Genomic DNA, 27,034 nt, shown 5'->3' with positions numbered 1-27,034 from the left:
TTGTTGTGTTTTTTTTTTAGTATATCTGAATTCTTTCTTTCACGCTTAGTGTATTGGGCTTTAATAAAGTGAAGGTTCAAGCTCCAGTGTTGTTAAAAAAGACCTACGTGTATCAATAAGGATTTTTTTTATAAAAACAACAGAAAAACGATTAGTAGCTTAAGTAAGTAGAAATTAAAGTAAATAGAACTGGACACCTCCTGGTGTCAGTTCAGCTTGTCCATGTTGTCAGAGCTGGTACATGTGTGTTCTGCGTCCTCTTTCCCAATGAAGGGCCGGGACAAAGGAGAGAAGAGTCAGGAAAATTAAAGGTTTTCCAGAAACTTCTGTTTATGACTCAGCTGCCAGATTAGCCCTCTATGACCACTGTTACCTGCAAAAAAGGAAATGGATTCCATGACTGTTCCAGTCTCTGCTATAAAAGTGGTCTAGAAGAAGGTAGTGAGCTAGGCCAGAGTAGCCAACATTTGCATATCAGGTTTAAAACTGTTCTCTCAATTACTGTATAAAGCAGTGGCAACCGCATTGATATTATAAGCAAACTTTCCTGGAAGTCAAAAAGTATCCATGCCATCTTCCATAAAATTATTTACTGAGTGTCACTTCCCCACTGGTCCTGTACAGAACAGCATCTGTCAGCAGCCAAGCCCCTTAAAAGCTCCCACTTTAGTTCCGTTTTCTTTTTCCGTTCTTTGAAGAATCCCCATGAGAAGTTCCTGAATAATTCCAATCTCAGCCACTAGGTGGGGCTGAACATGATAGGCACCCTTGAGTCTAGAGAGGGGAAGGTGAGTGCTCTGGAGTAAGGAAGGAGAGCCTGCTGCAGGAATCCAGCCTTCTGGTTGCAAAGAAGCCTGTTAAGTGTAGGTCATGGGGCCCCAGGGACTGGAGCCTGAAACCAGAGAGAAACTTGTCGGAGGGACAGGGATATAAGGAACACATCTCTCCCAACACTTCATAATGCAAAGCTAAAGGAAAACGAAAGGAAAATCTAGCATGCTTCTGCTTGCACTCCTTTCATTTCTTTGTTGGGAGGATGCGGTAAATGGTAACACAGGTACAAACAGCCCTGTGTAGCTGCGATCTCTCACCTCCCGACAGCCACCCTAAGACATTGATTTGTTTTCTTTGTTTCTTGTTTTCAGGGTTGCTGGTCCTTTTCCTATTTCTGCATGATTTTGACATAGCTTAAATAACAAAGATATAATGTTACAGTCTGCCTTTTAAAAATTTTCTGCTCCGAATATTAAGATTGATTGATTCTTAATGGAAGTCCTTGAGCGAGCAAGGGTATGTACCGGCAGACTTTTCCATTCTACTCTCTGGCTCTGCGTTTCAGATGAAGACGGACTTGTTACTTTATCTAAAGGGCATTTATTAAAATAGCAGGAGGGGAAGCTAATTGCTTTCAAATCTCTCTGTGTTTTGTGAATTGGATGATTAAAACTTGATTTATCTTATGTTCTGGTGCCTTTATTTGGGATTTTATTTATGCCGGATAAACGTGGCCTCACTCTTTGCTTCGAGATTGTTCTATAGGATCCCCGCCCAACCCCTACCTTTCAGGAGTTCCCTCAGATACCCACGCATTGCCACTAGCTAAGCAAAAGCGCATCATTTAAGGTGTGTGCCTGTGACCCTCCACTTCAGCTACCACATGGTTCAGTACATATTCTTTATCGCATGACCCTTTTCTGCATCAGTGAGTTACTTTGGACAGAACTCAGGTCCCGGATGAGTGTGAGCTGTTTGATGCCTATATAAAATCTTTTAATACCATTGTCACGTCCTCTAATGCATGGATTTACAAAAGCCTGAAGGGACTTGGTGTTTATTGAGGATGGAAATTGGCATGAACAGTCAGTGACAAAATGAATTAATGTATTATGTGTTTTTATGAAGTCCATTGTAAATATAATTTAAAACAGTTTAAAGTACCCTCTCAGATTCTATCCTGAAACCCATCTTATTCCGTGTGATACAGACATATTTTAGTTCTTGAGTGACTTTATTGTACTTTTATGACAAACTATTTGCTCTCTTACTATTTAGAGTATTTGCTTTATGATGACTTTTTAGTACTTCCAATTACTTACACATGAGTTAGCTTTTCTATTACAAATACATTTTAAAGCTTACAGCATCTTAAATCATTTATTATTTCCCCCCTTGAGTTGATGTATTTCATGGAAAAAATCATTTGGAGAATCGTACTGTTTTTATGTTTAATTCCATGTAGTGGCATAAATAGTGCTTGTGAATTCTTTTTGGCAAGGAGTCTTTTTCTTATAATTACTCTTTTATTTTCTTCCTTACACAAAAAAGTAATTACAGGCATTCCTACTTCTTGTGTCCTGGGCCCCCTTCCTTTTACATTCGAGATCGCCCCCTTAAAAAGTTCTTAAAACAAGACAGGACTCCACACATTGTAAGTTATGTTTACTGTGGCAACGGTTACTGATTTACATTGTTGCCTTCAGCGAGAATAAGAGGTTCTGTTTGCTCGGAATTGTTGCTAGCATACAGAAGGTCAGATGAAGTCTCCTAGGGTCTCTCCTGATGAGCTGGATTGTTCTTCCAGTGGTTTTATAGGTTATTTTCCCGCAGATTAATGCTAAGACTGGTTTGACTTGATAGGAATGACCGTTTCCAGGGCCTGGTTTGTGCTGGTACTGAAATTGTTGCGTTCCTTGTTCTTTCTCTGGAATGGCCATTGGAAGGCACCAGGTATCATTGCTCTTGGTAGTCCGCACATTGCTCAGGAGTCAGATCTGTCTTGCCTTGACTTTGGGGTAGTTTTCTTGGACCCAAGTCCTTGCTAAAGGTATTGGATAGGCAATGAATCAAAGCCTGGACTCCTCTTTTCCCTTTTATCTTTAGAGGGGAAGGGAAGGAGAGAGGGAGAGAAACATCAATGTATGGTTGCCTCTCGTGCGTCCCCCTGCTGGGAACTGGCCTGCATCCCAGGCATCTGCCCTGAGTGGGAATCGAACTGAAGTTATTTGGTTTACAGGCCCGCACTCAATCCACTGAGCTACGCCAGCCAGGGCCTCTTTTTCTTTTTTGTATTGCTCTTCTCCACTCATCAGTTCCCTGAACTTAGGGGAAAATCATATGTACTTCTCCCTTTTGGACACATACGTCTACAAGTGCATAGCTTTAGTTCTTAGCCTTGTCATCGGGACTCACAACACACGGGGAAGGAGCGCTGGGGGTGGAGGAGGATGGCCGATGGCAGGCAGAGCATGCAGTCCATTTAGAAAGTCTATTTACGTCGTGAGTTCTAGGAGAAACCCTACCCAAGGCAGAGCCACAGACGGCCGTCAGAGTTTCACAGGTCAAGGAAGTGGACAGTTTGGAATCTCTTGGACATGTCTTATGACTGAACCTCCTCCATCAACATAACCATGATTCGTACCCATTTATGGAGAACAAACCCTATTCCCACCATTTTGTTATTGAGCACCTTGAGGTAACCCGCTCATCGGACTGAATCTTAAGAGTCAGCCTCTCACTACACTGCTCTTTATCTCAGTTCTTTCAGCAAAGCTATGCAGCTGTAAAATTGTGTGTAGAGCTAATGATAACTAACACATTACGCTAGTTCAGCCTCTGGAAAATAGCTCATCTACACAGGCCTTGTAAGCATGCTGTATGAATGCAGTGGGAAGTTTTTCAACAAAGACCCTTAGAGCTGGTGCCAGTTTTGCTTTGCGTCCTGATGTAGGTGCCGCCAGTGTAGGCTGTGCTCTAACGTCCTCTTCAATTTCGCAGGAGCTGACAATGGTGAAGCCCTCCCTGAATCCATCTCATCAGCTCCTAGCACACTGCCTCATTTCATAGACGAGCCAGGGGATGCTTACATCATCAAGAGCAATCCCATCGCGCTGCGGTGCAAAGCAAGGCCGGCCATGCAGATATTCTTCAAGTGCAACGGCGAATGGGTCCACCAGAATGAGCACATCTCTGAGGAGAGTCTGGATGAGAGTTCAGGTAAGAGTGGCAAGCAATCAGAGGATCCACGACCGCTCTTCAGGTCCTCGCCTTGTTCTATGGCTGGAAAAAAGACTGTGCAGATCACCCACTGTGGCCTACCTTGAATAAGGTCGCATTGACCTTGTCCTAGGAATCTAAGATGCAAGAGTGTCTGTGACTCCACAGCTCCCTTGCTAGTCTACTCCACTATTGTACAGAGGCAGTCTTTTTTCCCCTGCTCTCTGACTTCAACACCTGATTGCATGGAAGTTATTATTCTCATTGGAAATAAAGTCAGGCAGCCCCTGTTTTACTTTCTGAATTCTAAATATTTTTGAAGACAAATCTTTCATCAAACAAATGCAGCATAATTTTTAAGCAGCATAATTTCTGCTTCTTTAATCTTTTCTCTTAGATATTATTCTTGCATACTTCCTTCTCCACGGCGGGTGGTTTCGGAGTCTTAGTTCTTTTGATTGCTGTGTGATGATAAAGCCCAAATTAGATTAGAAACTTTGAATAGATCTCCAGTATGAAAGACTTTTAGAACCATGTTTTCCATGTTAGTCTGGCTATTTTGGCTGATGAGTGATGATGACAAGAATAATGAGCTAAGGGAAAGGAGTGATGTTTATGAGTAAACATCATACTAGCTAATGTTTACTGAGGACTTACTATATACCAGGACATACCTAAGCATTTGACATACATTACTCTTTTTGCAATAGTCCTCCAAATTTAAAAAAGGCTATCATTGCCTTTTCTTTTTCTTTTTTCTTATCTTTTTTTAAAGAGGAAGAGAAACATTAATGTGTGGTTGCCTTTCATGTACCCCCTGCTGGGGACCTGGCCCACAACTCAGGCACGTGCCCTGCCTGGGAATCAAACTGACCACCCATTGGCTTGCAGGCCAGCAATGAATCCACTGAACCATACCAGCCAGGGCTCATTGCCTTTTTATAAATAAGGACTTGTCCTGGATTGTCCTGGGTCTCAGAGCAAGATCATTTGACTGCAAACTTTCAAAAATTATACTTCTTATATTTTATTGTATAACAGAAACAGTATATGCTTTTGAACTTGGGCTCCTCAGACTACCTGAAAATTTAGTCTTATACTAAATCCAATCTGGCCTCACTCTAGATTATTGATTTTATTAATCCCAACTCACTCAATAAACACTACCTTTGATTAAGTCAGAAAGCCTGAGTATAATTAGAAAGTTTCAATTCAGTTTAATTATTAACTGTGTCAGGTCTGTCCAGAAAAATTTCAGCCATTTTTAATATAACAAGAACTGTTTGCGTGACCTTGATGTAACCTGGCAGCCAAGGAGAGTGGACTGGAATGTGTGTGTGTGAACAATGCCAACTTCACTGTACTAGTCAGCGGGGGCAGTAGATGCCTTTGAGTGAGCATGTGTACTGTGTACCATTGCCTTCAACATGGCTGAGTGCATCAGATTTTGTGTTAAGCTTGAATATTCCTTCGTAGAAACTGTTCAGATGATTCAGAAGGCCACAGCTGTGGGCAGCTGGTGATCAGCAGCTTCATCACAATACACCCACTCACACATCATGTCTCATGCAACTTTTTGTTGAAACATCAAATCACCCAAGTGACTCAACCCCCCTACAGCCCAGATTAGGCACCATGTGCCTTGCAGTTTTTCCCAAAACTTAAATCACCTTTGAAAGGGAAGAGAGTTCAGACTGTCATTGAGATTGAGGAAAATACAGTGGGGCAGCTGATCGCAAATGGGAGAACTGTGTGAGGTCCCAAGGTGCCTATTTTGAAGGGGATTGAGACACACATCATTGTCCTATGTACAGTGTTTCATGCAACTTGTATCTTCTTCAATAAATGTCTCTCTCTTTCATGTTACATGGCTGGATACCTTCTGGATAGACCTCATGTGCCAATGCTGTTCAATACGCTAGACTAGGTCTTTCACATTATTCAGAGAAGGTTAAGATGCAAACACTGATCTTCAGGGCTTCACACTTACTGATAAGTACAAGGTCAATATACCCATCAGTGCAGTACAGATTAGATGTCTAAGAGAGGTAGGTGGTGCTATGGAGGAAAAGAACATGAAGTCACATCTAACTAGGACTATCAGGAAAGGTGAAAGGAATAGCATTTGGAAGGGACATTGATGAATATGAAATACAAATAAGCGTGATTGATGCTACACTAAGTGGAGGGAGAAAGAAACTCAGCAGTCTTAGTTCCTCATCAGCAAACAAATGAAAGCTTGGTGTATGTTGAATAAGAAGTGTGGTTTGGTTAAAATATAAAATTGATGTTAGAGAATAGCCTCTGATACCTAGCAAAGTTTATTTAATTAATGGCATCTAAAGCCTCCAATGCCAGAGTGAGAAGTTCTTTACTTAGCCTATGGATATTTTGCTGGTGATGGGGACTGATTATATTGACAGTGGTTGGAGCTGTTTCAAAGAATGAATCTGGCACAAGTGTGTGGAATGGTAAAGAGAAAAAAGAGTAGGGAAGTAAGGAGACTTGGAAACTGTAGATGAGAGAAACTAGGGTCTGTTTCAAGAGCAGTGATCACAGAAATAAGGACTATATATCTGGTGTGAGAAACACTTCACCAAGTCAGACTTGAATGAATGAATGAAGATGGAGGAATGAAAATTTCAGAGAAGCTTATACCCTTCTCTGAAAGAAGAAGAAGGGTAATGCAATTAAAATAATTACATCAGCAAGGAGAAGAGTGTAAGCTCATTGTCTGGACACGCTGAATTTGAAATACTTATGGGATCTAATGGAGAGGTGTGCATCTGGAACTCAGTGGAGTTTGGAGATGGAAAAGTAGATTTGGTGACCATCAATACAGAGTGAAGGTATGGAGATGAGTTGTCATGAAGGAGCATATGATATGAAAGGGAATGGATCCAGAGACATACATCCTTAGGAGACAGAGAGGGTATCGTCAGCAGCCTACAAAGAAGGAAGTAGAGTGTGTGCTGTATTCCAAAGCAAAATGAGAAAGTTATGTCAAAAAGGTCCCTACATAATACTCTGCCCTGCCTGGGAATCAATAAAAAAGTAGGCAAAAAGCTACATACATATGAAAGGGGACCCCCCCAAAAACGGAATTTATTTTAGGAAATTGTGGATTTATTCTTGAATGTGTAAACTTCACTCACCTTCAGATGCTCTCCATTTTGTGCAATACACCTACTGAGGTGTTTTTTTCCACTGCTCAAAACAGTTTTGATCGCACTGATTTTGGTGCCTTTTAGTGCTTCTGCCTTTTTTTTATTTCAATTCTTCCACATTGACAAAATGTTTCCCTTTGAGGACTTTTTCATCCAGGGACCCCCCCCCCCCAAAAAAAAAAGCCACTCAGGGTGAAATCTGTGAATAAGGAGGATGAGTCATGGGGGTCATGCCATTTTTGGTCAAAAACTGCTGATCATTCAGTGCAATGTGGGCAGATGCACTTGGAAATCACCCATCATGAAATGGGCAAACTCATTGAAAGAGTCTTCAGATAAACTTCACTGAAGCCGAACACAGCCTCTCACAACAACACCAGCTGGTACATCGATTCAGATCGGTTTCTAGAACACTCACCTAGTGGGGGAAGCCTGTAATACAAGGGGCAGCCCTCCAGATGATAATTCTGTTTTGGGGGGTTCCCCTCCCTTGTGTATAAGCAGTGTTAAATATGATACAGTTCTGAACTAATTTAGGATTGCAGTATAAAAATATAGAACTTTAAAAGTCAGAAAAATACCTAAAACCTTATCACAATTCCCTGTTCATTCCAGTATGGAGCTTGTATGAGGAAGAAAAAAAATATGCCTGTTTTAGATATGTTGGTTTGCAGACCAAAACCATGTTTAGAATTCTGGGATTGAAATGTGCGAACTGGAAGGGATCTTAGTGATCATCTAAGAAACCTATATTATACATTAAAAGTCTTAAATTCCAACTAGTTCGTGACATGGCTATTTCTAGAACCTGTACCCCCAATTTGCACTTCAGATACACTTCCTTGTCACTATAAGCCACCTTTACCTCTAGATTCCTATGTTCTCCTTTTATTTTTTCAAGATTTTATTTATTTATCTTTAGATGGGGAAGGGAAAGAGAGAGGGAGAGAAATATTGATGTATGGTTGCCTCTCGTGTGTCCCCTGCTAGGAACTGGCCTGCAACCCAGGCATGTGCCCTGACTGAGAATCGAACTGCAATTCTTTGGTTCTTAGGCCCATGCTCAATCCACTGAGCTACACCAGCCAGGGCCTATGTTCCCTTTTTATCAAGTTATTGCCAAATTCCCTTATTGGAAAAAGGATGGAATTCAGCACATAGCTCATCATTCTCCTTTGTGATCTGTTTAGTGTTTCCACTTCCCAAGTGTATAATTCTTTAATTATTTATTTGGAATTTATTTATTCCTGACCATTTCTGCCATCTCTGTAAGGGCCAATCGCTTATTCTATGTCATATTTCTGGCACTATTAGACAAAAGTTTATTACAACCCAAAGATACAGAGACATTTCCAGAGTTCCAGGGGTAGTTGGTCTTTGTGGTGGTGGTGGTGGTGGGTGGGTGGGTGTGTGTGTGTGTGTGTTTTAAAGAAGGATTTGGTGTAAGCAAGGCAAAAGAAGAGAGCACACCTATCTTGATGTCAGCAGAGTTCCTGCCATTTGCTCTCTGGGTGGGGACCAAGACAGATTTGGTGCTGGGAGAGTCTGAGTCACAAACAATAGTGGTCTCCCTTCCCTGGGCATGAAAATTTCAAAGGGAGACCCTGAATTTTGGGAGAGGGCAACAAAGGGAACAGCACCTACCGCAAGAGCAAAAGCCTATAAAACAGTGGTAGCAGATAAAAGGTTTATGTGCCGTGTACTCAATTAGTCCAACTGGAAGGGATTCAAATACATTCAAATACCAGTGGCTCAGTGGGGCTGTCGGTTTTATCCTCAGATATGTCTGCCCCAGATTTTGACCAGGGACACACTCAAAAATAGTGGAGTCCCATTGGATAAACTACTCCAAATGAAAAAGAGGAAGAACATTGAAAAATGATCAGCTGTTTCTTTATACCACTGCAAGAAAATCCTCTACCCATTCCCATGTAAAGACCTCTTGATAAGTATTGTGAGTCATTTTGACACTGTAACCTCTGGTAATTTCACGACATCCTGTTTGGTTGCTGCTTCCTCCTCTTACTCCGCCGGCCTCACCGGGCAACTCCACGACTCCCAGAGAGCACCGCTGATTCTGTTCTCTGTCCCCACGCAAAAGCTTTCCCTCTCCACTTGCTGTTTTTAAAAAAGTCCAATAAAAAGCCATGAGTATAAAAGGAACTGGAAAGAATGAAAATTAATAACTGATGAAATCTGAAGAGATTATTTACTATTCTTTAAAAATGCTGCTGAGAAAGAATTTGAATTTTAACAGCTACCATTTTGAAAAGAGTTTCATAAGCACAACCTTTCCTTCCCAGTCATTTTGATTGAATCGATAGGAAAGAAATGTCTCTCCCTAAACAGTTTTCGTCCGTGCAGTTAATGAAAACCGCTGTCTACCACATACTGCAATTATGTTTCCTAAGCTTTGTATTAATAGTGGAAGAGTGGAAAGTGGAGCAAGATGAGTGGAGATATTATACCCAAGACCAATACATAAGTGCAATTAAAGTTGGAACCAAAATGGCCTCAGGTATTGGAAAATAGATGCATTACTTCCCTTGGGTTTTTCAGTGCTGAGCTCAAGCTCAGGGCCTCACTCCCTTTACAGACTCAATGCCTTTTGATTGGGTCTGGAAAACAATTCCTTCTAGTCTAGCAGCGGTGAGTGGTGCTGAGAGACCAAGAGGGGGTGGGATCACATTGGATCAGAGGTAGATAAATGTTCACCTGCTTCTCAGAAGATAGAAGTAACTGCTTTTGTATCTTTGGCCAATGCATTTCCCATTTCTGAAATCTAGGAGAATTTTGATGTTCTTTTTACATACAGGTCTCTTCTCTGCAGAACTAATGGGAAATGCATAGGCCCTGGGACTGTTTGGAGTAGACGCAGCATCTTTTGAATTTCCAAATTGGAAGCAATCCGTCCTTTCCACTTTCTAAGGCTCCAAACTGCCTTTGGTCTTTCTGGTAATTTGGCCCGTAGTCTAACAGTTGAAATAAGAAGAAAAAGGATGGTGTGTTTTCATGCAGTTTAGCTTGAAAAACCCAGAGCTAGAGGTCCTTCCTGCAAAAAGGACTATTTATTTGACACAAGTTAGTGTGTTCGTGCAGCCGTGGCTATACCTCTCAGTAATGCACACTGTTCGTTCTCCGCAGAAGCCAGGGGGTCCTTTCATTTGTTCTGCCTCATTTCATCTGGAAATATGGGAACTCTTCTTTCTCCCTTGTGTTTTCCCTCTGTTAACATCTGGAGTTGAGAGTTAATCCCAAGCCAGGAATCGCACCCCTGAGAAAAGGGTGGCGTGAGCAGAAACACAGAAATGAAGAGCTTTAATCTAACAAGTAGGTAATGCACACAAACACACACACACAAACACACACACAGCCACCACCACCAGCAAAACACATCATTGGCAATCAAGATAATGTAGCCTCTGGGAAGCTTGATTTATCAATAAGCCAAGCCACATTTTTATTGCTCAATAAAAACAGGAGTTTCCCTAATGGTGCACCAGTCTCTTCTCATTCTACCTTGGAGATGCCAAACTCTAATGAGTGAAATAATGTGTATCCCAGCGTGTTATGGGGGAAAGTCTCAACTCCACTAAACTAATATATTTCTTAAAAAATGTTATTTCACGGATTTCATTGTGTGTGATCTCCTTTTTAAACAACTGGAGTCACTGGGGAGAAAAAAGGTTAATGGTTTGTGTTGAGGAACGGGAGAAGAATAGAAATAAAAATGTATTAAATTTTTAAAGTTTATATCTAGAAACTTTGCCGGGCTAGTGATGGGGATTTGAATATAGTATCTTCCAAAAAATCATTAATTTGAAGTTGCCTTCAGTGACTCACAAATCACCACGGTACATTTGGGAAGCATATATTTTAGACCACACAACGCCAAAATAATCAATTTCTCAGATGTTGCATTGACAGTTTGTGGGTTTAAAATTCACTTTTATAGAAACGTTCTCCCACCCCATCCCAGATTGCATCTTGTTCATCACTCCGCTTTTCAGAGACGACTGACAGAATCTTAAAAGGTTTTCAGGAAAACATTATGAATTCCTTTCATAAACCTGTGGCAGAGTATGAAGGAGCTGTCTCTTGTGTCTAATTTAACCTTTCCTCCAAAATCTGGAGATCGTTTCCTCTCATTTTGTCCTCAGCAGAGAGGGAAGGCAGCCAACCGCGTCCTGCGTCACAGGTCCTGACACTGAGCAGGGCTGTGTTCGAGGCCCTGAATTCTCGACCAGTGTCTTTGGGCTTGATCGGGCTTTTCTGTTCATGCGCATTCAGAAGTGTCTTTTGTTTGAACTGCAAATTATAAGGATTTGAAAAGGGAAATAATTGAAGATAGTTTAGTGTATGGGTGTTAGTGGCAGGTTTGGAATCTGGCTCTCCATCTCCAAACTCTTTCAGATATGTATGTTATTAGCTTCCTTTCAGCTGCATCTCCCCCCCACCCCCATGTAAAATGGCAGTGACAGTTACACCCACCGCATAGGACTGTGGTGAGGACAACAGAACCTCACGTACACGACCTGCTTAGTTCTGGGCCTGCTGTATAGCAAATACTCGGTCAAGGTGAGCCTGCAAAGTGATAAATATAAAATTGCTATTTTTTTCTATAGATGGGTCAAGTGGTGATTGTGCTTCAAAAAACAAAATAGAAAATTTTGGACTTTTACTACAATTCCGAAAGATAAAAGGGCTACTGTGCACAAGTAAATCATTATGTTTTCCAGAATAACCTTCTACTTGCCTGTGATGTACTCATTGCATTAACATTTAGTGTTTCCATTATGCTCAGAGCCAGGGGTCGTGCTGTGGGAGGTAGGAGTGGTGTGATAAGTGTCCTGAGCCCAGGACATGATCCTCTAACAAGAGGTGGTCTTAGTGACTTCAGGAACAGAAGGTCATTGACTGAGGCAGCAGGGGTGGAAATCATGCCTGTCCCTCTCTGCAGGTTGAGAGTACGTCTGAGTGAGTCATTCACAGGGTGCTGTCCTCTGGGTAACCCTGCCATGGCCACACCTGCCTCGTAAGTTTCCCTTCTCTCTGTTATCAGGGAAAACTATCAAGTTAATTTGCTTTCCCCTGCCAGACACCTTGCTGCTGATTAATTCTAATCTCCAGTGTGGAGGAAGCTGGAGAGCTTGGGTGTATTCTTCCTTTCTGTACTTAAGACTGAACTTGTGGTGCTTCTGAGGATTCTGAAGAGAGGATATCGTCCACGAGAAAGTAAAGCCTGTTTATTAGGCAGAGTGCACATTCAGAGGATGGCTATTTTTTAATCAAAACACACTTTAATCTTGTTGCTCGGATGAAGTGGCAAAAGACATTTAGCCCTAATTAAGCATCTGCCAGTAAAATGAAATATGGTTCTACCTTTTAATTATCTACATTGATTATTTTAGTAGCATGTTTGCCTGAAGACATTTAAGCACCCCCCTCTCAAGAAATGGAGGCACCATTTCTGGCAAATGCTTCCTGTATCTCAGAAGTCTGAAACTTCAAATGTGTGTCAGGTTTTTGTTCGCCTACCAGAGACTTGTACTTGACACCAAGCTGAACACTAGGTGAGGACAGAGCCTTCGGTTCCTTGGGAGACTGGTAGCCATTCCCAGAAGATTTTGCTGTTGCTGCGGGAAGGTTAGGAGTGACCTCTGTGTGACCTCGTCTCAGCCCGTACTTGCCCTGGTATAACACTGTGTCGGTGGGCAACTTAAAGGGCCCTCCCTCCCCCTTCTGGCCTGTAATCTCCTTGAGGGTAGGGATCTCAGTCACTTGCTTTGCCATTTTATCTTCAGCACCTGGCACAGTGGCAGGCACATATGAAATAATATATGTCATAAACCATATTACATCTTTGATCTATTTCTTATGGTATGGGATCTGTGGCAAAATAATAATAGAAGCGGAAATAATAATAGCATGGTGTTAAGAGGGATAGGATAATGCATGTGATGGTATTAATGAAAGTAAGGTAGTTATTATACAAATGTATAAGAATGACAATGACAACGATTATTCAAAATACACTATGAGGAACCTTCTTATTGTTCAAGCATATTTTTTAGGCTGTAACCCGGACTGGTAAGAGACAAGTGACCTTTTTTCCCCAATATATAAGTGGCGGACTCCCTTCCTGCAGCTGAATGGGTCATCTTCTGCTTTCTCAGGAGGCAGAGGACCACAGAGGGACTGTCCCAGAGCTAGAACACAGCATCCAACGAGAGGGCCTGAGCTACCCAGGGAGGTGGCAGTCCATCAGAGAAGATGCCTCATTGCAAGATAGATGTTTTCATAGGGAGTTTGATATTTTTCTCAGAGAATCGAGCAAGGCCCTATGCTACTTAGGAAGTTGTTTTAGAATGGTTTTTCGGAGCTTTTTCTGTGGAAAATGACATAATCATTCTCTTGCTTAATCCTCAATCCTGAAACATGAAAACATGGAAAACCAGGCACAGAATAGATAACTCACTGGGCTGAGATGGCCCAGGGAAATGGGAACAGAGGCTTAGATGAAAAAAAATGATTCATCAAAGCCTAGCGTGGTGGTCTCATGCTGCTTCTGTGCAGTTCGAGAGATGAAAAACATCTTAGAGGAGAAAGAGGAATTCTCACCTCCCTCCTTGATTTTACTTATTCAGTTTATTATGCCAAGCATCCTACTACAGAGAACTTCAAACAGTTGAAGAACACAAAGCTGTGAGGAATGGTAAGTGGCGAAGAGCTGTGTTAAATTCCTCCCCGAGCGCCCATCACTAGGTGTGTCTGAGAAGTGGTTGGCAACTCCAGCCGTGGCAGAGGGCCACTGATGGGCATTGTGGAAGTGTGATAATGAGCATAGATAAAAGGCGTGGGGACAGCTGTTAGTAGGCACTAGGCTGCAGTTGGCATGGTGCTGAATGTTAAATACTATTCCAGAATGCTTTCTCTTCTGCAGAGCAAGTTGGCACGAAGACTGGAGCCCTTTGGTTAAAAAGTACCCAGAAATAAATGATTTTCATTCTTTTTCTCTTTCGGTTTCTTTCCTCCTGTCTTTTACATTTCTCTTCTTTGAACAATGGAACACACACACACACACATACACATATACATACATACATACATGCCTTCAGTTAGTTTCAAAATGCTCTTTTATTCTCCCAATAGGATTAGACCTGCTAAGAGTAACTAGTGTTTTCTATCTGATAAGTAAGGGGATTACAGCAATAACAGCTGTCAGCATTTTTCTCATTTAAACAAATAAAGCTGACAAATGATAAAGCACTGGGCTGCTCTGTTATGTTTAGTACATGGAGAGCAATTATTCAACCGCTGCCAACATTAGTCTATCTACAGCTAAACCATGCAATGGCGTAGAAAGCTTATTAGCATATCAGTCCTATAGTCATATTTTTGTACTCTGCAAGGCCCTACTCCATAATAAAGGCCGAGGGTTATAATTTGCACAATAATTTAAAGGGCTGGACTTCTCCCTGCTTATTAGAGCTACACAACTTATCAGGTAGACTGCTGCTCCTGTTTAGGGGAGGCGGTCTTGTGTTTGCCCAGGATTTTTGCTGCCCGGTGTTTTCCGTGAACAAGCTAGCTGCCCACTCTTGCAGGGGAGAAGTAGGAGGCTGTCTGTGCGGCGCTGCTGGGCGAGCTGCAGAGCGGGCAGGCGGGCGGAGGCTGCCTTCAGCGCTGCTGTCCATGCATGTTCCCCACTCATGGCTTCTTGTGTGTGCGCACGCATGCGTGCACAAGCTCGTGTGTGTAACATATAGAGTACATATGTAAACACACAAATAAAATATGTATCACTAGACAGAGCTATAGTGAAGATGTGAGAGAGACTCTACTGGTTTTAATTTTTTTCCCTTATTCAGTAGAGTTATTCTTATGGTAGAAGAAAGTATAATACGTACCAAGTGCTCATGATTTTCCAAGTATTCTGGAGGTGACTGGCAAGATCGATGAACTTAGGTTAGAAGAAGGCCTAATCCAGAGAGATAATAAACTACCTGTGGGAGGAGGGTGACATCACTTGGAGCCTTTCAAAGAAGCCTACCCTTGGAAGACAGCTGAGGAACAAGTACATTGCGTTTGGGGACAGTTACTTCACACGCATTTGTTTTTCCAATCTCGATGGGAACCTCAGTAACGGGTCTGTCCCTGAGCCATTCTGAGGTTGAAATTGTGACTTCAGCATTTTCCTCTCACCGGTGGTTAGTCAGAGAAAAGGGTGGCTGCACTTCCTGACAGGCATGGGGAAGATCAGTTCTGACCTTCACCGTGGGGTCCTCGGTTTACAGCATATGCTTCCAGAACAAATGTGCAGCTGTCTGCCGTGCGTAATGACCATGGTTTCTAGTTTCTGTATTTGGTGCTGTGAGACCTTGGGGTTTTAACTGACTCTGGAGGGGCTGCCCTGCCCAGGGCTGGCGAACGTCTGGAGATAAACAATGTGCTTGAGAGCATGTCTTTTATATGCACACCAACCAGTCCAGAGCACGCTACCCGCAACCACTTATTTTACTGAGCGCTTACACTCTGGACCAATAATATTTTCCTGCCCCAACCCCAGGACTAGGTACCCAATGACTAGGGACAGCCATCGTGTCTCAAAGCCCACTGGAATTATTCCAGCTAGCCAATTCTGAATCAGCTTTCTCCAACTTAATAACTGCTTCCCATGGAAACCATGAAAAAGGCTCTTGGCCACGTCCCCCCACCCCCACACCCCCATCCTTGTATCTTCCTGTGGCCTGATCAGTCCTGCTGCCTCCCAGCGTGGCCCTGCTGTGCCTGCTGTCTCTAGGGGGTTGTGAGTAGAGACTGTCCCTTCTGACAGTCATTTCTGTTTCTGTGTGTCCTACCTACCTCACTAAAACTGACCCCAGGTGCCCTTCAGCACCATGGTGCCTGGATGTTTCATAGCCAGTTTCAAGGTCAGGAAGTGGAAACACTCTGCTGTATGAACATGAGCATCCTGAACCATTTTCGCAGCGGTGTCTGTCTATATTTCCAGCCGAGGGCTGGCAGGTAGCTTAGATATTCTTGTAAGACAGAATGTAACCTTCCCATTAGCTTGAAGGCATTTCTGGCCCTTCAGGTTTATGGAGTGCTTCTTCGGGGAGACCCCTGGTTCCCAAATGGTGGCGTATTCTGTCCTAATATGTCTCCATGCCCTGCGACAGGGGAACTCTGTCACATTGACATTACCCTGCCTCTCACTGAGATGCACTGATTTGTTGTTCTCTCCCCTGCCCCCGTCACTATTCAGAGTAGATGCTCCACCATTTGCCTCAAATCAGAGAGAAGAGTATAAAAGAAGTCCTCTTTTCTACAGCCTGGTTTCTTAGCGTTGTTCATGCAGCCTTACTTTCTGATCCCTGATGCGGTGCTGCGCCTTCTCTGCTTTCTGTCCTGACAAACCCTTTTTGTAAACCTCACTTTATCCTCTCTCCCCCTGATACTCTCCCTTTCTCTTCACCTGCCAACTTCACCTCCCTCTTGTCCTTGTCCTCCCACCTCTTTTAAATGCTAAGGGGACAACAAAGCTGCAACAACAGCAACAGCACCTGAAATGCTTCCTTCCTCTTCCCATGCCGGAGACAGCTCTCAGGAGACGGGAAAAAGGTGTAAGCGTGCGCTTTGCACAAACAGCAGAAACGTGAAATTGACTGTCAGCAAGACGATTTTTCTGTATGTGGTACCTCCTACAGGATTAGAAAGCACAACTCAAATTCTATATGGTAATGGCTGTGACCATAACACTCTGTCTCCTCACACAGTGTAAATAACATGTCATCGACTGGGTGGGAGAGAACGTTTCCCCAGCCTGACTATCCCACACCTCCGTTCTTGTTCTTCAAATCCCACCACCACCCGAGAGAGTCACGTTCCACCTCCTACCCGAGGCCCTGGCTTGTTTAGGTTCTGCTCATGATTCTGTCCCCTGAATTCATTTGGAACTTAAAGGTAAAACATAGTTATGCAACGTAGGTACTTGATGTTTGTTTGAATGTCCTATGTGTTGGTCTTCTTTCCATCATGAAGTATGCCATGAGTACTTAAAGTCTAGGAACAGAGTTGCCGTGCTGGTTTTGGTGTAAGACAGAGAAAGGCTCAAACGCCAGATCCGAGGACAGAAAGCATGACTGTGGACACACGGCCTTGTGTCTCTGAGCTGTAGTTCTCTCCTCTGCAAAGTGGGGGTGCCGCGGTGTCTACTGCATTAGTGCGTTGTGGAAATGTCGTAAGTGAATAGGTTAGAGGCGTATCATGATGCTACACAGTTAAGTGACATGCAATAAGCATCCCCTTTTCCTGCCATGCGGCTCCTGCTGAACAAGGCCCAGCCTCGGCAGGGGTTGCCGTATGGAGAGCCTGCCGGTTCTTACCAGACAGGCTCCTGCCTGCTTGTGATGCTTTCACGAATGTCACTAGTGAGGAGTGTGCCCGCTCATCCTTGGCCGTCTGTGCGAGGTGTCTGTTTCTGTCCAAAGAAAAAAAGGCTGAGAGCCCTCGTTTTGCAAGAAACTCGCATTCCCCAGGAAGAAGTGCCAAGCAGATCAGGTTTTCTGTTAGAAGGAGAAGGCAAAATACTTACATAAGAACAACATTAAGAGGTCAAGGTCTTAGTTTTATCTCATTTCACAAATGTCCCCCTTTCTCCCAAAGCCTCTCTCTTTTTTCACCTCATGCCGCTGTTTCAAGGGCCCTCCCGAGTCCTCCTCTCAGGGCTTTAAGGCTAACCTGGTTCCACTCGTCTGAGTCACATTTGCTGACCGTCCCCAGTCACGGCTGCTGTCCCTTCTAAGCCACACTGCTAGAGTGACCCTCCCCCCATTGTATACTCAGGAGTAGGGGCATTTAGAACCACCTGGAACCATGTCGCTGAGGTTGGTATGTTGAGACCTCTTTATCTTCTAGAATCTCAGCAACTACTTGGGTACTACATTTCTCAGGGTAGATTTTACAGCAAGAAAGATGTTTGTTTGTTTGTTTCCACTAAGCCCAGCACATGGAAACAATTGTATTGTATTGGAGTCACATTGGTTAGTGATGTTTTACACTCGTTCATTCCGGTCTACTCAGCTGTTGGGATTTAATTAGCAGTAATATATTATTGTCAAAGTAATTAAAACCTCTCCTTGATTAAAACCAGAATTGTTTAATTAACAAGGAAAGGTTTGGCTAGCCTTAACTTTCCGTTGGAGAACTGCAGCGGCCTCAGCGGATTTGCTCTGTCTCCCCCTCAGGCCTGAAGGTCCGAGAGGTGTTCATCAACGTCACCAGGCAGCAGGTGGAGGACTTCCATGGGCCGGAGGACTACTGGTGCCAGTGTGTCGCCTGGAGCCACCTGGGGACCTCCAAGAGCAGGAAGGCCTCCGTGCGCATAGCCTGTGAGTAGATCCTGGGTGACTGTTGTCCATGGGAACACGGGACAAGACTTTATAAATAAAGTCAAAGAGGGGCTTCGGACGTGCCATACGCCCCTGCAGAATAAACAGCAGAGGATGGCAGCAAGCCATGAGAATTGTCTCTACTTCTTCTGAATTACTCTTTTTAAATTGTGCATTAAGCGTTTGATAATTTCCTCCGGAGTACAATCAGCAAATCAGTTTGGCTAAGAGATTCTGCCTAGATTGTCAGAGCGCAGGTGTCTCAACAATGCCAGGAAAAAATGGTTCTCGGGAGAAAGAAACCTGCACAAGTGGATTCTGCTGTTCGTCATCAGTGATGAAGTTCAAGGGGCATGATGGGGAAAGTTGAGCAATGACTGTTTACCGTACTTTCCAGCAAATCTGCAAAAATAAGACATTAAAGAGTAAGGGATTTTTATAGCCTGCTGTTAAGCCTCTTCCCTCTGAATCTGAAAACATGAAAATGGGTTTTAAAACTGCCTTTGTTTGACCCAAGTAGGACTTAAAAAAAATAAGGTGCTTAGAAAAAAAAAAGGAAGGAAATTGCTTTTCAGAAGAGTCCAAGATTTCTTTGTCATATTTCAGCATCGGTGTTTTCTTTATCTCAAACGTATCAAGAAATACACAAACTTCCTCTCTCATCTACCCACCCCCTGGGTCCCCATGAAACCTCCTTTGTGTGCTCAGGAGTGTAAATGCCACTTGAGAAAGACATTGAGAGGGAGAAAGCAGAGGTGGTGGTGGTCGCTTTATTCAAATGCTGCCTTTTGAGAGTGTCATAAAGAATATGGGACAAGGGGGATTTATTTGAGGACTCCAGGCATTCTTCATTGCAGTTTTCAATGGTTTAGGGATTAAGAACAGGAGTGAATTGCTATTTGCTGAGACATTTATGCTTCTCGGGAAATGAAACCTTCCTCTCAAAGTATGCATTTCACCTTCACTGTTCGGGCAGCTGGGGAGTCCCTCTGCCGGGACTGGCGGGGCCCTAGTTGGCCAAGGAGAGGAGGTCATCTCGTGAGCTCTGCTCTTGATGTGAGAGCCATAGGAAACATTTCTCCTATACTTACTTTGTGACTTTCAGCCACCAGATACTGTACGAGTTTAAAGTAGCAGGTTGGCTGAGACAGAGGGAATATGTTTGATTTTACTCTCTTAACTGGCCCAGCTCTGAACTCCCTGCACGGCCTCATCCAGGCGAGCCCAGCTGTTTGAGCCTCGTCAGGGGGAAGCAGATGATCCTCTGACTCTGTCCAGAGATGGGAGAGTCAATACAGCATGTGGTTCAACACGGGTTCCATCAAACTGCTGCTGCTCAACATCACTTTTCCTCTTCTGCATCTTACTCTGCTTCTCTGGGACCCATGGGACCTAGTCTATGAATTGCTATGAGTAGCCTCTCACTAATCTGTCTACCCCTTAGTCTGTCTCATCTCCATACTTGCTGTTAATTCCTGATAGTCCCCTGCCTGCTGGAAACCTCCGGGAGTTTTCCCCTGGTGTATAGAGTTTCGCAAAGGATGCCTCAGACTCACCTTTGCTGATTTCCCATAACCTTTGATTGCGTGCATGATGTTCATGCACTTTGCTGTTCTGCATGTTCCCTCGCCTCACTGACATGTTCCTTTGCCCCTGCGGTTTCCAGTTCCACACACACTCCCTGGTGGTGAAGAACCCAGGCACTGGAGTTTGCTGGTTTCCAGTGCTAGCTTCACCACTTAGTTTTGCAATGATGGACGATTTATTTCTCTCTGCGTCCTGTGTCCTGAATGGCAAAAGGGTGCCTGTTCCTAGAATGATTGCAAGAGGTAGATAGTGTTTGAAACTCCACCAGGCACAGAGTTAGCCCTTATCCATCCCTAGCTATTGTTTTAGGATATATTTGATTCCCCTAGCACAAGCATCGTTCACCACTAGGTGCATTAATAGTTACTGAGACTAATTGAACTATATTACAGTTTTAGTGCTTTCATAATTTTTTTCTGCAGATTATGGCAAATGGACTCTAAAAATCCACTCTAGGCCAATCATAAGCATCCAGCTCTCCCCAGCCTGGTAGGGTCAAAGAACGTTAAAAATGGAAAACACTTTTCTCTCACTTCCCACTTTTTTAGTCACCCAATCAATACTTTTGAATTAGTAATCTTGTAATCTCTTTAGGGATTAAAAAATCATTTTGTCATTCTCATACATATGTGTTCCTATGAATACAGAAAAGATAGGAGGTTAAATTATAAAAGCAGTATCATTAAAGCCTATATTAGTAATTACGATACTGTCTAGTACTATTTACAATACATTTTTAATTTCTTCCTGTGTCACAAGTGAAAGATTCTTTAATTTATTTAAAATTGTGCAAGTCAAGACTCAGTTCATCATTAAACATTGCATCTGACTTGGGGACCAGTGTACATGGAAATGTAAATTGAAATTTAACTGTGTTTAATGGCATCCTAAGTGGGGGGAAAAGACTGCCTTTTGGACCTGGCTTGGAATTCTTTTGATTTGCTTATTAGGAAAGAAGCAACACTTATTTTTTATAACATTCATGTTTTTGTTGAAATAAGAGATTTCTGGCTGCTATTTGCAAGCACTTCTCAACAAACAACACATTGCACATGATAAGAGTCTTTATGTCCAATAAATGAAAAACCAAATTGAATATAATTGTCACTATATATTTTTCTTTTTAAGATTGGTTTTTAGAGTACTAAAGACATTTTAATGTGCTAAATAAGGATTTTGATAGATGAATGTAGCTTATAAATCTGATGACAATTGTCTTGAGGGAACTTTGCAAAATTAGGATCATTTTTATATTATTCATTAAATTACTGTAGTTCAGCATCAGAGCTGCAGACGCTTCCTGCATTAACCAATGATCCATTACAAATTTAACAGTCTCCACACCACAGCAGGTAAAACCTTCATGATGGCTGGACATTCAGCTGAGGGCTGAATTGACTGGCTTGTCTGGACACGATCAGTTAGCTAATCTTCAAAAGCACCAGGAAGCTCACTGGCGTGATATCACTCAGAGAGGCTTTGATTTTTAAAGGCAAACAATATCAACACAATTATTTTATTTATTTATATAACTCACATCTTTATGGAGAAGGACCAACCTGGGAGTCAGTTGGACATGCAGATCCTGGAAGACCTGTTGGACCAGACTCAGGTGGGAGGACCAGGGAGGCTGTGTTTGCCTGAGGTTAGGCATGTCCTATTCTGATTGGGTAACTTTGGGATGTCTTGTCCAGGAAGAATGTTTCTCAGAGTTCAGCCTGCACTCAGATTAATTGCAATCCTGTCAAAATACAGATGGTTCCATTAAAATGGTTCCATTAAGTCCAGTCCAAAGTTGGAGACTCCATCATTTCTGAGAGTTACCAGATGATGCTGACCCTGCCAGTTGGTTTGTTGACCATTTTTTGCACTGCAAGACTCTAGAAAACCTTAAGGAAGCACTCTTTGAGAGAAGTTGATGGAAGCCATTGATTCAGCTTTATCACTTAATGGCCAAGGAAGTGATGTTGGGGAAGGTTAGGTTACTTGATCAAAGGTCACCCAGCAGATGGTGGACATGGTCCCAGAAGTTAAATCCTTTTACCCCGCCCTGAGTGCTCTTGGTCCTAAGCCATGTTCATTTCTTTCTGTGAAACAGGAGTTCAAGAACTGTAACAGAAAGAAAAGTTCATGGGCATTTGAGGGTTTCCTTGAGGAAGGCAGTGATTGCTTTCTTGTTCTGTTCCCAAGTAAATCGCATTTCTCACCGTCAAGTGATTGCATATATATTTACATGTATATATGTGTGTGTAGATGTATATATGTACTTTTATTATTTATACTTGAATATATAACTTAAATATATAGTTATATATTTGAGTTATATATAATCATATAACCTCCATTAATATACATCTTATATAAGTATAAAATCACAACATATTGCTCGCTGCCTCAGTGTCTGTAGAACAGTGTGCAGTTAATGGCCCCGTCATCTTCCACTCACAGTCCCTCAGTGTGTCAGAGTCATCAGCTGCCCATCCAGCCTCCAGGGGCTAGAAATAGCTGAGGCCCCATTTCAAAAGTGATCTTTCTAAAGGTAAAAGTAAGTAAATAAAGCCACCCCCGATGTTACGCCCACCAACCTGGCAGGAGTCCGTCTCCAGGGAGCGCCTCCCACGGGCCTCCTCCCGTGTATCTGACTCCATCCAGCTGGAGGTGGCCGGGCTGCGGCAGCATCTGTTCCTCCACGGCTGGGTGGTCGTCAGAGCCAGGAATATTCAATTACGCGGAGTTCTTCATTTTCATGGGTGAACATTTGGCTGCTTCGCCGTTGCTTTTCTTTCCTGTTTTTCCTCCCTCTTCTTCATCTGCTTACAGAATGTTTTTCCTCTCTCATTAACCCTTGGTCAGTCAATCCCTTCTTGACACTTGGGCCTTTTTTTTTTTTTCAATATAAGCTTTGGCGACAGGAGAACTATGGAAACATTTGCCCATTACAGTCACAGAGCAAGTTGACTGCTTGGAATAAAACACAGCAGGAAGCCACTATTTTGTTGATTCTTTTTAAAAAATATAAATATATGATACATCTTGAATGTAATTTAAATATGTTGTTTATTTGAAGTACTCCTAAAATATCTATGCAATTATGCCAAGAATAAGTGAATAGCTTAAAGGAAAACTTCATTTAAAAACTGTCAAACTCCCTAGCTAATTTTACAGGCAGGTAGTAAAAATGGTCTTTTCATTAGTGTTTTCCAGGGGTGGGGGGTCATATCTTTTTGGAAAGTATACAAGGGAGATATCCACTTAAATCTCAGATATGAATGTCTGCTTCCTGGCTGCAACATATAATTTCACCCGCTAAAACTATTGATGACTCCCTCTGATGGCAAATTAAATATGAAAATAAATAAATACAGGCACATCTGTCTGGTATTCATATTCAGCCTTACTCTCCATTTGGAGCCTCACCACCCCCCCACCCCACACATCCACATGGTGTGCTGAGGGCCAGTCAAGTTAGTGCAGCTCAGATTCCAGGACCTGTGACCCGTTTCACCCCTTCCTGATACACTCCTATTCCTCCTCCTCCCTGGAGCATATTCTCAGCCCCATCTCTCACCCCTGTGCCTTCCCACCCAGCTCCTCCATCCAAGGCCCGTCTCGCAGGCCTTCTCCTTTAGTAAACCTGGTTTAGCAAATCTTTTAGCTCTCCTTGACCACAGCGGCCCAACACACCAGCCGAGCCATTGAAAGAGATAAAGCTAACCTCCGATCATCTCCAGTTTCAAATCTGATAAAATCTAAATATCCACCTCAGAGTTCTCATAACATTTATTTAGTACTCCTCCCATGGTATTTGTAATTTTCCCAGAATCCGATCTTTGGAAGTTACTTTTTGGATTTATTTTTGTTAGATCAGAGCCTGCTTTAAGTTTCCACTGCATTGCCCTCCCAGTCCTGACACCATAGAAGGAATTACTGCGTGAGGTGAGACATGAGGGGAGGTAGACACTAGTGTGTTTTTCTTAAAATGCATTTTGATTTTGACATAATTTCAGACTTTTAGAAAAGTTGAATATAGCACAAAGAATCCCCTGAAGCACTTTACTGATGTTTTTCAAGTGTTAACATTTTACATTTGCTCTGCCATTATCTCTTTGTGTTTATCTATACATGTGAATATAGACAATTTGGTTTTTTTGACTTGTTTAAGTTGCAGATATGATACTCCCTTCCCCCTAAATACCTCATTGTGTATACAATATATATTTTTTACATAGCTCTTCTATATTGTTTTTACAATATATATTTTTGACATAGCTCTACTATAATTAAGAACTTGATATTCATATTAATGTGATATAATCTAGTATATAATCTAGAGACCTTATTTATATTTTATCAATTGTTCAGTAATGTCCTTTATAATGGTACCAAGAATCCTAGAGCATGGCTGACATCTAGTTGAGAGCTTTCTGTAACCTCCTTTAATCCATGTAAGTCCTGCCTTCCTTTGTCCGTTATTGCTTGAGTTTTGAAATGTAAATGCCAATTTTTCGTGATGTCCCTCAGTCTGAATACGTAAAAAGGAAACTAACCTTTCCTAAAAGGGCCTCCCATTGACCAAATCTGGAACAAGGTGAGCATCAAAGTAGGTGACAGTGAAGTATTGGAACTCACTAAATAAGCACCCACGAGCCCCGGAGCGCTCTGATGGCTGGTGTCTGGGATGCTGCCCGGTTCATGGGTCGATTCATGAGGCTAATCAGGGTGTAGAGGGTTTGGGAGGGTGGGATAAAGAATCTACACTCATTTTTTAAATTAATGAATGAGTGAATACAAAAATAAACAAATGCAGGAAAAAAAGGAGAATTATCCTTATAGTAGAATAAATGAATAAAAGTAGAAGCAGTGAAGGAACTGAAAAGTCATGCTTTAGCATCAATTGTTAATATTCACTGATTCAGACAAGTATTATAGATGCTAAACCTACTGGGTAAAAGCTTCAGGAGTAACAGGATGTTTACATAATCTCAGACTATCTCTCCACAAGACACTTATTAATTACAAAGGGGGGAATTAGTAAGGACGTTGCAGTAGAAAACCCTGCCCTATACCACCGTAATCAAGTGATTGGAGTTTATATCATTGGAAACAGGACAAACCCACAGTACGCGTCTCCTGCTGTGGTGAGTGGAGAAGATTCTATCACTTCACCGACATTCCTTTCAAAAATACCTACTGCATATTTAACCATGAGAAAACATTGAAAAAAACCTATATGGAGAAACATTTTACTTAATAGGCCATTTCTAACTGCATACGGTATCTCAGAAGGCTAGGCGGGTGTGGATCACTGCTGGCCGCTGTGGGCAGAGAAGAAGCCACAAAATAGCCATGGCGCATCTTTCTGAAGCACTGCTTATAGTCCCCCTTTAGGTCAGTCAAATATAAATATGAGTGCTGTGTGCAGTAGAATGCAAACTTTTCTTGAGTTGGAAAGATGCAGCTTGAAACTTAAATGCCATTTATTTTGTGTGTGCCACATCGTTTTAGGCTCCACCCATAAATGTCTCGAGGATGGGGATTTATTCTGCTCTCCCAGTATGAGCACTTCAGTACAAAGCGTGAGAAACACTGCTCTATAAACAATCGTGATTCTATGAACAGAGTAGGATGATCTGTTGAAATTGATATAAATTGTGCAACCTTTGCTTACCATTTGCAGAATTGAGTCTATCAGCCTTAAAGATGGGAACTACTGGGTAGATTCATATTGCTTTACGATAGATCCTACTGTGGATGATGAAAAGAATTTTCCCAAATAATTTCTCTTCACGTTATTTATTGCCAACCATTCTTTTACCGGGAAGAATTTGCAGAAATATGGCCACAACCTTTTTAGGAAATCACAACTAAATTCAATCTGCCCTTCTCGTGGTGAAATACGTCTTAAACTTCCTGGGAAATGGCCATTTCTATAAAAAATCTCAACGAAAGTTTATTGGGGAAGAAGAAATAGATTTTATTTCAGTTCAGCTCTCATTCTCTCCACTAAAGAAACCTTCCAATAGATAATGCAAACAGACACTAAGTCAAAAAAAACAAAAACAAAACTTATCTTTGTTAAACTCTGAAGACTTCTTGACCCCGGTGATATTATTTTCAAATTAGTTCGCCATCCCTCCAACAGAGTAAGTAAGGACAAGAATGCGCATTCTAGAACCGTGTTGTTAAGTGGCAGAGGAGTGCTAAGATGTGGAAGTGTCAGTCATCTGCAAATCCTCATCTACCACATTCTAGGCAGCACAACAGTACGGGTCCATCCCTTCGATTTGAAGGGTTTGCAGCTTAATGAGGGGATGTAATAAACAAGTCTTTCTAAGGGAGCGTGGTTGGTGGTGAGCATGGTGGGTTTTAGTTAAGAGTCCACCAGAGGGACAATTTACTTATCTCTGAGGTCCAAGATGCACTTCCTGAGCCTATCCCTAAGGAAGAAGGAGGGTTTCCCATTTAAAGAACTTGTTCAGGTTAAGGAAAGAGCTTCAGTAAAGGCACAGAGTCATGGGACAGTAGGGGAACTCCATGGATACATGGGGAAAAAAAAGATGGGGCTACCAGAAATGGGGAAATAGGTCGGACCATGGATGGTGTTTGCATTCTCTAAGAGTTTACGGGGTCTGGGGTCATTGACTTGTCATAATCAGGACAGTGGTATGATCATATCTTCAACCCCCTTCCTTACAATTTCACCACAGCTAGAGAGATTTAAGAGGGGCAAGACTCAAATCAGAGAAGCTCTCTGCCGATCTGAGAGCACCGATGGGACTTGAACTTTTGCTGGGGTGATATTGGTTAAAGAGGAAAGGGCAAATGTGAGGTTCCAGGAGGTAAAATTACCAAGTGTCTATGGCTGCTTGAATGTAGAGCTGAGGGGAAGTAAGG

General features: G+C 42.4%; 1 protein-coding gene across 7 annotated transcripts in view; it reads left to right on the top strand.

Moving 5' to 3' along the window:
• Window positions 1-27,034, top strand: part of UNC5D (unc-5 netrin receptor D) — a 482,399-nt gene that overhangs the window by 260,041 nt on the left and 195,324 nt on the right. For all 7 annotated transcript variants that reach the window (XM_053660062.1, XM_053660063.1, XM_053660060.1 and 4 more), the window contains exons 2-3: window positions 3,775-3,993; window positions 18,410-18,553. In XM_053660062.1, the coding sequence (XP_053516037.1) occupies window positions 3,775-3,993; window positions 18,410-18,553 (363 nt within the window). The remainder of the gene's footprint in view (window positions 1-3,774; window positions 3,994-18,409; window positions 18,554-27,034) is intronic.

This window comes from Artibeus jamaicensis, unplaced genomic scaffold (assembly GCF_021234435.1).
Source record: "Artibeus jamaicensis isolate MK-2021 breed Jamaican fruit bat unplaced genomic scaffold, CSHL_Jam_final scaffold_833, whole genome shotgun sequence".
NCBI lineage: Eukaryota > Metazoa > Chordata > Mammalia > Chiroptera > Phyllostomidae > Artibeus > Artibeus jamaicensis.
The sequence above is the reverse complement of the archived record's forward strand: the minus strand, read 5'-3'. Positions and strand labels throughout refer to the sequence as shown.